The 14,307-nt window shown below is 33.6% G+C and overlaps 2 protein-coding genes across 2 annotated transcripts; one reads left to right on the forward strand and one right to left on the reverse strand.

The window, feature by feature from the left end:
• Positions 1 to 1,306: 1,306 nt before the first annotated feature.
• On the forward strand, positions 1,307 to 10,231 carry LOC111044511 (proteasome subunit alpha type-7). Its single transcript, XM_022329674.2, has 6 exons — positions 1,307 to 1,809; positions 3,667 to 3,793; positions 6,363 to 6,476; positions 8,216 to 8,349; positions 9,050 to 9,232; positions 10,053 to 10,231. The coding sequence occupies exons 1-6, from the start codon at positions 1,705 to 1,707 to the stop codon at positions 10,140 to 10,142; spliced, it is 753 nt and encodes a 250-aa protein (XP_022185366.1). The 5' UTR covers positions 1,307 to 1,704; the 3' UTR covers positions 10,143 to 10,231.
• Positions 10,232 to 10,510: 279 nt separating this feature from the next.
• LOC111044512 lies at positions 10,511 to 14,275 on the reverse strand. The gene is made up of 3 exons (XM_039424623.1): positions 13,911 to 14,275; positions 12,160 to 12,382; positions 10,511 to 11,094 (listed from the first exon to the last, which is right to left on the reverse strand). Exons 1-3 carry the CDS (start codon positions 13,931 to 13,933, stop codon positions 10,915 to 10,917), a joined length of 426 nt encoding a protein of 141 aa, XP_039280557.1. The 5' UTR covers positions 13,934 to 14,275; the 3' UTR covers positions 10,511 to 10,914.
• Between the last annotated feature and the right edge of the window lie 32 nt (positions 14,276 to 14,307).

Consider the following 14,307-nt stretch of genomic DNA (forward strand, 5'->3'; position numbering starts at 1 on the left):
TTTCCACTGCTTTCAACTCAGGCTGTCCAGTTGACAAACCAATCAGCAAGTTGTCATTCTCCTCAGGGCACAGAATAGGTACAGAATGGAAACTTGTACTGATGCAGGCTTCAGAGGGGACCGTGGCTGATTGGTTCCGAGCAAATAGATTTTTGCTTAACAGCGAGAAGACTCAGTCCATTGTGTTCAGCCTCAAGAATGGTGATCAGTACAACTTCCCCTCGGTGAAGCTCTTGGGCTTTACAATGGATCATAAGCTTGCTTGGGGAGATCACATTCAGGGTGTCTGTTGCAGGCTCAATAGAGTGCTGTTCCTGCTGAGGAGTCTGAGAGGTTGCATCCCGGGGGCCCATCATCGAATGTGCTACTTTGCCTTCTTCCATAGCGTGATGGCTTATGGTATTACACTGTGGGGTGGTGCCACCGAGGTAAAAAGGATATTGCTGGTGCAGAAGAAAGCTATACGAATTTTTTGTGGGGCTGATTATCTGGCGAATTGCAAGCCACTGTTTGTAAGGGAGCACATTATGACAGTCTTCAACCTCTACATTTTCAGGTCTGCCATTGCAGCTTTTTGGGGACTTGTTGCCTTGCCTACCAGAGGTGACTTTCATCGGCATGACACCAGGAACAGGCACAGGCTGAACCTCCCTTACTGTAGATTGGGGAGGACTCAAAACAGCTTGGCCTACCAGCCGGTGAGGATCCTCAACAAGCTGCCCATTTCCGCCAGAGGCTTGCCTGAGGTGGTCTTGAAGAGGAGATTGAGGACGTTCCTGCATGAAAATCCCTTTTACTCCTTAAGGGAATTTTTTTGAATGTGACATGGCAACTGTAAGTAGCTACTTCTTGTAATAGCGCATTTGCCTGCTGCTTGGTTGTATTTTTCTGTGTTTCTTTTTACTCTCTGTAACATTTTGACTGTCCATCTAAGGACTTGTTTTTATTATTATCTTGACGTGTTCCCTTATGGGCATGCCCTGGTGGCATGTCTGTGCTATGAACAAAAACCATTATTATTATTATTATTGTAATCAAACGCCTATCTAACCCATGCTTTGTTGCCAGATCAGCTTTTAACAATGTAAAATTAATATCAACATATTCTACCTTAATTATGAAATTTTTGAAAAATATAATTCCTTGCTCAATAAAATATAATTGATTATTCTAAACAAGAATGAACAATTAATATTACATTAATAAACCTGCAACAGCTGCCGTCAAGAAGGCATTGACAAGACAGTGAGCATTGGTAACGTTGTTCTCCTATCTTTCTCCACTGTCATTATAACGTGGACCTCACTATAGTAAATAATGTCCATCATAATATTATTCAAATTGCATTGGGATCGTCAATTAGTTGACAAAATACTCACCTGTAGCTCTGTATGTACACGGCATAGATTTAAAAGCCTCCACCTTCGACGGGTTTGGAAATGTGGACAACGAGCTTACTCAAGCAATAGATGTGCTACTGAGTTTTTCGTCATCCATCAGTTTTGTTCAGACAGCATGCGCCAACCAATTCAGTTGCAAGTCATGCAATGCCATTTACATCTCATCTCATTCCTCTACGCCATCTTCATTTCTTTCTATTTGTGTATTCTCATTTGTCCATAACCTTAAAAACTGTTTTAGTTTAGAAGTGACTTGCAAGCTTGCCTTCAATAATAATATTGAAAGCTTTCTTAGTATTTAAACATGAGTAGCTCCAGTTACGATCGTGCGATTACTGTTTTTTCTCCTGATGGTCATCTTTTGCAGGTGGAATATGCCCAAGAAGCTGTGAGAAAAGGATCTACTGCTGTAAGTTGAGGCCGGTCGTAGTAACTAATGATTTTCCACGTTTACCTACATACAGTTTAACTATTTCAACTTTTGTTTTTAAACAAGTATTTTTGATAAATTATTTAAATGTCAATTATATAAATTTTCTTTATTGCCTATGTTGATTTTACTATAAGCCCATTTGCATATTACAATTTACAATTATCTCCAACTGTCTGTTTTTTTTCAAATCTTTGCTGCTAATGATTATAGTCATTTTATTTTGATCTTGAAACTTGAACCATTATAAATGTTGACGTTACACCATTGAATTAACAAAAATAATATTTATGCTATCTCATAAATTTAAAAACCCTTTACCTTACTTGTGTTATTACAAACGTTTCTCATTCTTCCATCAGGCCCTTTTATCATACCTATAACAGTTTGTTAGTCATTTCAGAGGCCCTAATATTGTTCATATGCGACATTTGATCTGAGCCAACCAGGGCAGTCGGTATTTATAACTTACCTTCTAAAATTTGTTTCCATAAAATTAACAATGATATAGATATGATACACATTTCTTAATCCTGATCTTTGTGCTATTAAGACTTTGTATTATTATCATTATTATGAAATTATAATAATATTTTTTTTAGTCTAAAATTTTTTTAGATATAAATTTGTATTCATTCCGTTATGTATTGTTGTTGGGGCGATAACTTATCATTTGAATAAATTAATATTTTATCTGTTATTTTCAACATAATTTATACATATTCAATTATTTCTTATTTAGAGACTTGGTTGAGATATTATGAGAATTATTGTATTTCATTCTAATAAGCTAATTCTTTAAAATTTGAAACAGGAATAATAAGAGCTAGATCGCCTCCATGGTGCACATAAGGTAACGCTAAATGGATTAGCAAATAATGGCGGTCAGACAAACTTATGTTCTCCTGACTGAAAACTACACATCATCTCAAAGAATTTGGAAATATACAGTGTATATCTAGGCATTTGAGACTCATGATCTATATTGGCTATTTGTTGTGTATCTGCTATACGCTAAATAAATAAATAACGGGAATAATGATGTGGAGAAGTTTGGTTTACCAAATTTGTATAAATATTTTCTTACAATTATTAAAAATTATTTATAATTATTAATAATTAGTGAAAAAACACAGAAAAACGCTGTGGGCGTATATTCAACTTACTTGAAGTCGTTGCCAAGGATCTCCAGGTAGGCAGTGTGTCAAAAAAAAACTTATGTCATATACATTGATAGAACTGCATGGCTATTCATGTTGTGGAGGTGTCAAAAAGGGACTCCTTCAATTCCGCCAACAAGTAGAGTGGTCTTTCAATAAGTTTGCTCTTCACAATTGCATAGAACCTGAAGTTTGGTTTCCCTTGTACCTACTTGGGAAGACTGTTGAAGAATTTTATAGCTTGTTTTGGGAAGCTGTTGCAAGTTTCAGCCAGTCTGCTGCGGGGTATCTCCAATGAGGCAGCATATCTGGTATTGTATTGATGTCTATATCACCTCTTCTGTGAAGCAGGTCTTTATTTTCCTTTATGTACATTACTGAGGCTAAAATTAAAAAAAAAAAACGCAGACTTTGGGCTTATGTTTCGGCGTTATTTCAGTGCCCTATCAATACAACATTCGAACACCTCAAATGAACCTTTTCACCAAATTTTAACATTATTTGCGAATTGGTAAATCATGAAAAGATCATTTTGGTAGATCAAATATTTAGATATGTTTCGTACAATGTTAAAAACAATTCCCTCGCCTAGAATATTGGTAGGGAGTTTGGAAACACTCTGTATATAGTCTAACTCTCGTTGACTGTATAAATGTAATATTATGTTGCATTTTAGGTTGGTGTTCGCGGGAAAGATGTAGTAGTACTTGGAGTGGAAAAGAAATCTGTTGCAAAACTACAAGAGGAAAGGACAGTCCGAAAAATTTGTCTACTAGATGACCATGTAGTTATGGCATTTGCAGGTAAGTTTTTCCAAAACTGTATAAATTTCCAGTACTTATAACTTTCTTCCTCTAGTTTGGTTTTATTCAATTCGGCTGGTCCGAGGTGGATAACTTCTGAAAAACAATTTAAAATTATAGTATTAGTTTTTATTGTGTATGATGCAAAATATAGAAATAAAAAAACAATCTTTTCAAGTAATTTTTATAACCTTTTTATGGATTTTGGAAACGAGACGGGGCCGCCGAAAACAATGGATGGACAATTAAAAGTTGTAGTGACAATTTATCGATCGCTTATTGTTATTAAATTTTGAAATTTTCGTGGCCTATTGTTAAGGAATCACAAGTTTCCCACACGGAGGAATATATTGGTGGACCAGTCTGGTTACTTGAAGGCACTTTCAGGTGTGAACAAGCGATAGCCTACAGTGATTTAATCAACTTAGATATTACTATCGATGACAAGTACAAATGTAGTCAAACTAAGACCATATATATTATTTAATGTACATGATTAGACTAAACCCATTAGATAGCCAAATTTTTTTATGTAATAGAGTTTAAAAGTACGCCAAAAATTCTTTCAATTATTATCGAATTGTATGTACCACTCAACTTAGTCTATACAGCTTGTGAGCAAGTTGAGTTCCATCAAATGAACTATAGGGAATAAATAAAATTACAAGTACTTGATCACTGATTCAGATTCAAATTGTAGAAAATACAAGTAACAGATTCAAGATGCAAAGTAATAAATAACTTGGTGCTTGCTACCAGCTATAAGTACATTCTAGAAACGAGAAGAGGCCACTAATAAGGCTAATTGGGCGGAATCAGAGGACAATAGAGTATGGTAGTCAAGAGTTGGAGGATAAACGGATAAACCTTTTTGATTATTGAAAAATACCCAGGGACAGGTAGCGCGGCCCCGTCTCCTTTCCATACTCCTTTTTGTAATATACAGTATAAAATTATTTTTGTACTTCATTATTCAATATGAAATATGAATGATATTCATTGTATTTTATATAGTATTTATGATGAACTATCAATGTGAACCCGTAAATTGTCAATTCAATACGCAAAGTATTCCCTGCTGTTCAGTTTCATCTCTATAGTGAGGTCCATGTCATAATGGAGAAAGATAGGAGAACAGTGTTGTCTATTCTTGGCCTTCTATAGAGGATAGCTAATACCGGTATATTTGATATATCTGTTCATTCTCTTAAAATAATCAATAAATTATATTTTATGCATCAAGAAAAAATATTTTTAAATGATTAATTAATAAATTGACATAAAGCGAAATATCTCATTAATTAATTATATTTTTATATTGAATGATAGACAAAGATAAAAACATGTCGAATACTGTAATTATAACGTGGACCACACTAAGCCTATAGTAGTATTTTTCAAGAAAATTTAATTTGAGCAACGGATTTTAAAAGATTTTCATTTTGTAAAGAAAATATTAATATGCTTATTTGTAACGAATGCGGTTAATTGGGCCGGTGGCCCGGCTAAACTAGAGGTAGTCTACTGTGTTCAGTTGAAATAAGCCTAATATCATTTAGGTAAAAAGTATTAATATACTTTTTGTGTAGTTGAGACGTTTATATTGTGGTAATTATTCATATTAAATAAGGAGACAAAAGTATTTATATACTTTTTTTGTAGTTGAGAAGTTTATATTGTGGTAATTATTCATATTAAATAAGGAGACTAAGAAATTGACAAAACCACAGATTTATTGACATTTAGAAAGACCGGTTTAATGGTTGTTACACCATTGTCAATCTTTGATAAACATCAAAAGATTGTGAACTCTTGTGAGGTTTATCAGAGATTGACAATGGTGTAACAACCGAAACCGGTCTTTCTAAATAATTAATCTGTGGTTTTTACAATTTCTTAGTCTTCTTATTTAATCATTCATATACTATTTACAATTTAGACGTGTTTTTGCGGCAATAGTTATTTGCTGCCTCATTCTTTGATCAACACATGAATTGACATCTTTGTTTCCTAATGAAGCCATAAATGTCAGTGGCATTTGGCGTTCTGTATTGGACTACTTCATTTGCAATTCCAGTCTCGTTTCTATGTCAATGCTTGACATCTTCAAAATAGAAACACCCCTGCTCCTACTTATTTACTTATTCCAATGATACCAATATTTATATCTTGCTGTAACGCTAAATTACTGAAATTACTTATTCTAATGCGGAGATAATTCAAAAGTATTGTGATAATGTTATTATTGAAAGTTTTCCCCATGCCATTTGGTCTCTGTAGGCCTCAAAGTACCATTAATTGTACTCATACACTCGTTTAAAACAACTGTATATTTATTTTATTTTTATTATCACTACGGGCCCAGCAGTATTGCGAGCAAAATACTCACCAGAACTGTACAGAAGTGTCAGGCTTAAGCATGTAAGTTTACTCATGTAAATCAAATGTGAGTGATTGATAAAAACTAAATATCATAAAGGAAGTGAATTTATGCTAGTTTATAGTAATTTATTCTAGTTTTATATTCTATGGTCTGAAAATTAACCAATTTATTGTTGAATTGTTTAAGGTCTCACAGCTGATGCTAGGATACTCATCAACAGAGCACAAGTGGAGTGTCAATCACACAAACTCACTGTTGAGGATCCTGTCACTCTCGAGTATATCACTCGTTACATAGCAGGTATTATAGTCTTTTGAAAGAGATTCGTTTCTTACCTTAATTTTATCAAATGTAACAACTTATCAATTCTGATATTTTTAGATTGTGTAAATTTATTGAGTAAGCTTTTTGCGGCAACAAGATGTCGTGCTCTCTGTCACTGCATTAGCTTTTTCTCTCACAAATTTGATCGAAAAATTCTGATATTTAGTTGGGAATTGGATTGAAATTTTAATTCATGAAGTGGAATTGAAAACTGAAATTCTCAAGTAATATGTTGAGTTCGTTGATTAGATGGATTTTGGATGAAATAATCTATGTAATTGTAGTGGCGGCTCTAGGGTGAAAAAGTAGGTAGAGCTCAAGCCCAATATTGAGTAACAAATCGACCCCCCCCCATGTTATTAGATAACGCCCCCCTTCCCATTGTGGATGGCTGAATCAATTCATATACATTATATCATACTCTTTTATCAGAAAAATAATATAAACTGGTGCTCTTGTACCATGATTGCTGGAAGTTTCTTCAGTGAGCACCACTTGCATTGGCCGATTTTTGAGTATGAGGAATTGGTTGAGGCTTTTTAACAGCTAACAAATCTTTTCTTTCCACTTAGAAAACGGAGTTTCAATTAACTAGCAAACTAAATCGTTTTCAGGCTCTATGTTTCACGTTATACAATTCACATTCATAACTTTAAGAACACAACAGCATCAGTCACCACGCGTGTCACCACTAACAATCTAACATAACCTCAACAGGAGGAAATAGGACAGTTATGAAAAGAGAACGTCCTCAACGTGTACTAAGATGACCGACCCAAGCGAATACCTATAATAATGAGGATAGGCCCAGGGCAACCAAGAGGCAACCTACGATAAGCGGGCAGTACCTGGGCTATGAATCATCATTTCTAGTCACACTGAAGCTATGAAGCGAGCTAGCAGTTGTTATGGCAACCAAGCCATAGGAGCTGACATTGGGCTGTACCTGGCAGCAATACAATAGTCATCTTTTGAACAGTGCTGCCACCAAAATGCATTCGCAGTGTTGCTAGCAAGCAGTAATGTACCAGCAATATTGGATGATATTTTTTCACTGTATTTACACTACATTATAATATCACAAATAAATATAAAGATGTTTTATCAAGTAAACCAATATTTGAAATCATATTGCACTATTTTCCTTCTTCAACCAGATAATTAAATTGAATAGACTTAAAACGTTGTCAAAAATCCACTTTAATTAAATAAAAATTAATATTTCACAGGAGCATGCTTTCGTGTGTGCTCACATATCATGCTGATGATCATTATGATGTGTGAGCACACACGAAAGCATGCTCCTGTAAAATATTAATTTTTATTTAAAGTGGATTTTTGACAACGTTTTAAGTCTATTCAATCATGGAAAAGTTCCACAACATCAACATTCACGCTACAAACTTAATTAATTGAATTGATATTTTTATTTTTTAAAACTTGGTACGCCCGGCTGTACTTGCTGCCCCTGAAGAGCCCACTGCGTAATTGATGTAACATTCGTGGGTGAAAATCTAAACTATGTTTTTATTGATCAGGTTGTTTTGATTAAGTTGTTTCCTTATTGAAGCCATATTATGAACGTACTAGCTAAGCTGTGAATCACCTTTTTAGTTATAATGATCATGAATAAATTTGTTTCTTCTTCCTGACCCAATCGTTCTGTTTGTTTTCTAGTCTAGTTGTATTTTCTAATCGTTACAATTTTATTCTAGGTTTGAAACAGAAATATACCCAAAGCAACGGTCGTCGCCCATTTGGAATTTCGTGCCTTCTAGCTGGGTTTGATTTTGATGGGAAACCTCATCTCTATCAGACTGAACCATCAGGAATTTATTATGAATGGAAGGTAGCTTAACTTTTTTAAGAGTTGCTAGGTTGCACCAAGCAAGATACGGGTCGTACCAAAGCGTGATCAGTCATCTAGATTTGTGATCTGGATAGATTAATCCACTAGATTATCGCGCACTGTGGGGATCTAGCTTTATGCAACCTAGCGCCTTTTTACATCATTACTTGAACATTTTAATCCTAATTACACATTTTTCAATAATGAAGACATCCATTACAATTGTTCATAGATTTTATCTGCATTCTTAAAAAATACATGCAAATACAATATTTTATAAGATCAAATCAAATCATGATATCAGTTGAACATTAGTTCAGATAGAGGTTTCCATTTGAAATTCACAGGAATTTTACCTTCAATGGCATAAGCCTGGGGTGAATGTGAATATCAACTCATTTGACGCCTATCTGCAATTTCTGAATGAAATTAATATGTGATTTTTTGATCATGTCAACTCACTCAACCAGTCAGTTTTGATAGTTGAAATTTTTTCATTATGATGATCAATGACTATCTTATAGGTTATACCTTTTACTTGTATTATCAATATTTATTAATTATTGTGTGATCATGTCGATAAAAAATCTTCAAATCATCTACCATTTTCCATAATTAACCAACAAAGCTTCTAAACAGATATTAAATTTTCAGAAATGTTAACAGAAACCGATATGATCAAATTCTTCTTTCTTTGTAGGCAAATGCTACTGGAAGAAGTGCAAAAACTGTTCGAGAGTTCCTCGAAAAGTATTACACTCCTGAAGACGTATCCACTGAGAAGGGAACGGTCAAGTTAGCGATCAGAGCACTGCTCGAAGTTGTTCAGTCGGGCAAGAAGAACTTGGAAATCGCTGTCATGCGTCGAGGACAACCCATGCAGGTATCTGTCTCATTTTTTATAATCACAATAGTTCCAAAACCCTTAATCAGTTAGGAAAGTAAAAATATACACGTGAAGATGGAGCGATTTAAAGAGTTGAAGAGGAGAAATAAAAATCGAGAAGAGTTGTTTTTATCTTCTATAATAGTCGCGGAGTACCTAGTTGTTTCATTTTGGACGAATATTGTCCTTGTCGCAATGCGCATTGAAGTACGTGATTGCATTGTAGAGAAGGATTGTACATTGGGATAGAGGTGTTGCTAGAAATCCCATAATAATAATAATATTGATAATAATAATAATATCCTAATAGGATATAATAATAGTATCCTATAATAATATAGAGAATTATTGTTGTATTCATAAAATAATTTTATTCATTATACATTATTGTATACTATTGATGACATTGCCTTATATCTTATTCAATTGAGTGCCTATTTAGCAGACAAGTAAACCGTATTATTTATTGCAAATAGGAATAAAACAGAATTATTTTATTAATTGGTGATATTTCATACATCAATAGATAAATCTTTTCAAAAAAATCTGTATAATTAAATTAATTCACTGAATGACTTACTGAATCGTTATCAATTTCATACTAAACAATAAAATAATTACCGATAATAGAATCAAATAAAATGAAATATAATTTGAGAAATGTTGAAATTTGATAAAAATTTTACAATTACTCAAATAACAATTTAATATTGAACTTTTCATTTATATGTACGCTAATTAAACATATAAATTTTTATTTAAACATATAAACAGCTCCAAACTGTTGACAGCTCATTATATTTTGCTAAATTTACAGATGTTGGATGCTGAAAATATTGAATCTTACGTCACTGAAATCGAGAAAGAGAAGGAAGAAGAAGCTGAGAAAAAGAAGCAAAAGAAGTGATTTCCTGTATTAATTACTATTTACTCGCATCTTTTTTCATATTTAATTAAACTACAACTAACAAAAATATATTAAACCTTTTCTAAAAAGTAGTTTTTTTATTTGAAGGTGTTACAAGAACGAATCAATTTTTGGAATCTTCCTATTTTAATGTACCCTCGGAACTATTTTAGTCAACCGCACGAAAATAGTCCGATGGAAATAGGAATAGATGGATTTTGGCAAATAATAAGAATTGATCAACGTTGTCCACGGCTGATTATAGATGAGAATCAATTAATATAATTTTCTATAATACACCTGACAAATTGGCAACGTCTATGGGTGCAGGGTGAGGCAACTCATCTCTTACAATTTTCCTAATGTCCGGTCCCTATAATTGGCAACGTTGCATAACTAGGCTCAGGCAGCTGATCATTCGCAAGTGTGAAGGAAATAAGTCAAAAAGCATTGAGAATAATTTTGATGCGTATATCTAGCTGAAAGCTAAACCTAGACCTAGTATTGCAGCGTTGCCAGCTCGTTGGGCATAGCATCCTATTGGATGTCAGGAATCGACGTGGAACATTGAGTCCAACCAGCATGCTCTTCAAATTCAAGTCTCTTCATAAAAATAGCTATTTTGTATAAATATTCATCACTATATTTAAAATCTGAGCTTAAATGGATCTTAGTGGGTTAAAATCAGGCTTTCTTATTTGAGAAAATTATACTGGTTCATGTTTTAATATTTGAAAAAAATGAGAATATTGGCACACATCTCCATTCCCTATCAACTTTCTTTGGTATAGTACCTCGTGGGCAATTTGGCATGGGTTTGAAAACGTTGGTGATTTCTCCAAATCCGAATTGTGGAGGCGTTGCAGCTCCCATCATAACAATCACTAACGAGAATGTCAACCAAATTTGCATCATTGCTCTCTGATCTATTACACTCGCACTTATAGATGATCTGCAAAATAAGTGAAAATGTTATTTGAGAAAAAGAAAATTGAATGAAGCCAACATTAATATTTGGTGACTAAAAAGAAAAACAATTACATTTTCCAGTTTTGGAAAAATTGACATTTGCGTCCCCTTACTATAGGTATAGTTAGAAATTATAATTTTGCTCAGTATGCACCACCCTGTAACGATAAGTTGACACTTAAATATTTGTGTTTGTTTTTATTACTATATTTTTACTAACAGAGTAACAGACATTAGACACTGTATTTAACTGAAGCCTATTTTAAATAAAACATTATTTACCGTAGTTTGAAGAGGTGAAAATATCAAATCTTTCAATGTAAACAACATTTCTACCTTTGTGATAAACCGATTCTACTCCAGCGAAAATACTTGATCATTACATACAATCTAACGCTTGGAATCACAATCTCAAGAATGGGAATCACAATGATTTAGGAATCAATAGGCACTGTACTTTATTAACTGACTCGATGGTCAGGCAATTGAAGCCGTGTATAGTTTCTGTGTTTACGTTTCAACATCACAGTCATCACATTCAATTTTTACTCTGTACTTGACAATTTCTATTTAAATTTATGTTTGACAAGATCTTATATTCATGTATGAATCTATGGATCAAATAAATGAATTATTATTATTAAAATAATGGAGTGTATATTGAATGTACTCGCGCAAATGCCATTTAGTGCACTTGTGTACCTGCACAATGATTCAATGTTGTTTGGCATGTCTGAATCTATCATTGCAATTTCGATGTTCACTTAATATGTCTTCTTTGGCATTTCTCATGCTACATTGCTGAGATTTCTAATCTTGAGTATTTCAGTCCTTTTAGTTATAGTGTCACATATCTTCAATGTTGTCTTGTTATTTGCAATAATGTTGTGTTATCCCTGTCCCCTTTTTGTTGTTGTTTCATGAATCACCTTTCTACGTCCTTGACCAACATATGCATTCTGTAGGGTGGAATTTTACATCTAAAACTCTCTTTCATTAGTAATGCTATCAAATTCTTCAAACAGCAATGCTTGACTCTGTGACTCACGTGACTTGAGTTGTTATCTGCAATCTGATTAGATGCATCGCCAACCTCCCTCCACCTGCACTGGCACTGATCCAAGGGAAAACAATTCGGTTTATCATTGAAAATATGCCAATTCGCCAATGTCGTTATCCTTTGTCCAGTGGAAACCATGCTTATTACCAGCATGAATGAGATTGCCATGACTGCCAAATGCAATCTCTCCATTCCAAAGCAGATCTCAGGCCTATATTATTAAAATTAACCAAATTTTCATAGTCATCCACATTGAGAATCGAAAAAGGTATTGCCTTTTATACTATGCTATTTGATCGTGTAGCGGTTCGGTCCTATCGCTTTGATTGAGATAAGCACCATTTTTTTCTGTTTTCCCATTTTGAACGATGTCAACTTGGTTGGATCCAGTTCTGATAAACTGCTGCAAAATCACTTCAAGGTGGTTCCGACATTATACCCACGCACAAGCTCAGTGCTCATCCTCACCAAATTTGTTTTCCTGGAATATGTAAGAAACTTGCTTATCTCGTATTTCTTCTACATAATATTTATTCTTAAATACTTTTACAAAACAAATGATAGAATAGACCATACAAAGGTTTCAATGAACCAATTCACACACAATTTGTGCAATAAAAGCATGGGTGTCAATACTCACGTTATAACTAAGTTCAATTAAAAAATGTTTAGGGATTTTGTTTTGGCAAGTTTTAAGGGTTTTGATTTTGCTACAAAAAAAAAATAATAAAATATGTGCAGTATTCATGTACTTTCTTAATTATTGAATCATTACCGGATTTTATACATCATGTCAATTGTGATTTTATACACCGGTATCTATTCTTCTTAATATGTATCATGGCTAGTGAACCGAGAATTCCGCTGAAAAGTCTCCAATTTCAATTCAATTACGAATTTTGGGTGTGTGGCCTATTTCTGGGTTGCCCCATGTTTGGAAGAGGCTTTATAGCTATATTCTTGAATTTCAGGTGATGTCAATGAAACTTAGATGTTGTCTTCACAAAAAATAAGTTTACCAGTTCTATAGTGAGGTCCACGTTATAATGGCAGTGGATAAAGATAGAAGAATAGCGATGCCGATTCTCTGCATTAATTAATTATATTTCTACACTGTCAAAAACATAATTGTCATCGTTGTGGACCTAGAAAAGAATAGTACCACGGGCTTTGTCGAATGATAGACAAGAATAGCAAAACCAAATTTGATCAAATACTGTCATTATAACGTGGATCTCACTATAGATAAGAAAATATTATTAGGTAGGTGGACGTCTTATGTGATAAATACACTCTAGTTTACAGTTAGCTTAGCTTGTTCCTGTGCTAACTGCTAGAAGTTTTATGAAACTCGCCCTAGATCCGAAGTAAGGATACGGTAGTACTAACCAGCAATTACATCCACAATAAGCATTTTTGTAGCAATAGGCTAGGTCGAATCATTATTAGAAAAAAATATTTATTCAATTTTAAACTAGGTAAATTTCCCATAGAAGTACAGTAGGCCTATAACAACTACGGTACTGTTGATACAGTGTTACAGTGGGTTATTTTAACTAATTTACTTTCAAAAATGTATCACTGTTAACTACAACTCCATCTTTTTAACTTCTAACATAAAGTTGAATAAATATTTTACCTAACTTGCCCAACATTTCTGAACTGAGAAAAAACTTGATAAAACCCTTAAACCAAAACCTATTACATAATGATATATAGGTATAACAGAGTTTCCTTACATTTTCACAGTACGGTAGAACATTAATTCAGATGAATCCTGATAAAATCGTGTTTTATTATAGCCTATTTAAATTTCACACTCGCACTTCCTTACTGAAGAAATTGCACTTGAACAATGAGCTTAAATTAGAATCCATCAGACTAACAAGTTAATAGTGAAATGTAAAGGAAAACAAGTTCGGGAAGTATTTCTTATCGGTTTGTATATACACATGTTGTCAAGTGCTGGTAAATAATTTCAATTCTTTTTATAGTAGGCCTAAGTTAATCGCTCATACTTTATCACAAACCGTACGTTTTCCTCCTACTATTATTATTGGCATCCATCGCGTCATACTGTGTGCTTTAATTAAATAGTAATCAATCAATAACTTTATTTATATATAGAGAGATTTC

Source organism: Nilaparvata lugens, chromosome 3 (genome assembly GCF_014356525.2).
Source record: "Nilaparvata lugens isolate BPH chromosome 3, ASM1435652v1, whole genome shotgun sequence".
Lineage (NCBI taxonomy): Eukaryota > Metazoa > Arthropoda > Insecta > Hemiptera > Delphacidae > Nilaparvata > Nilaparvata lugens.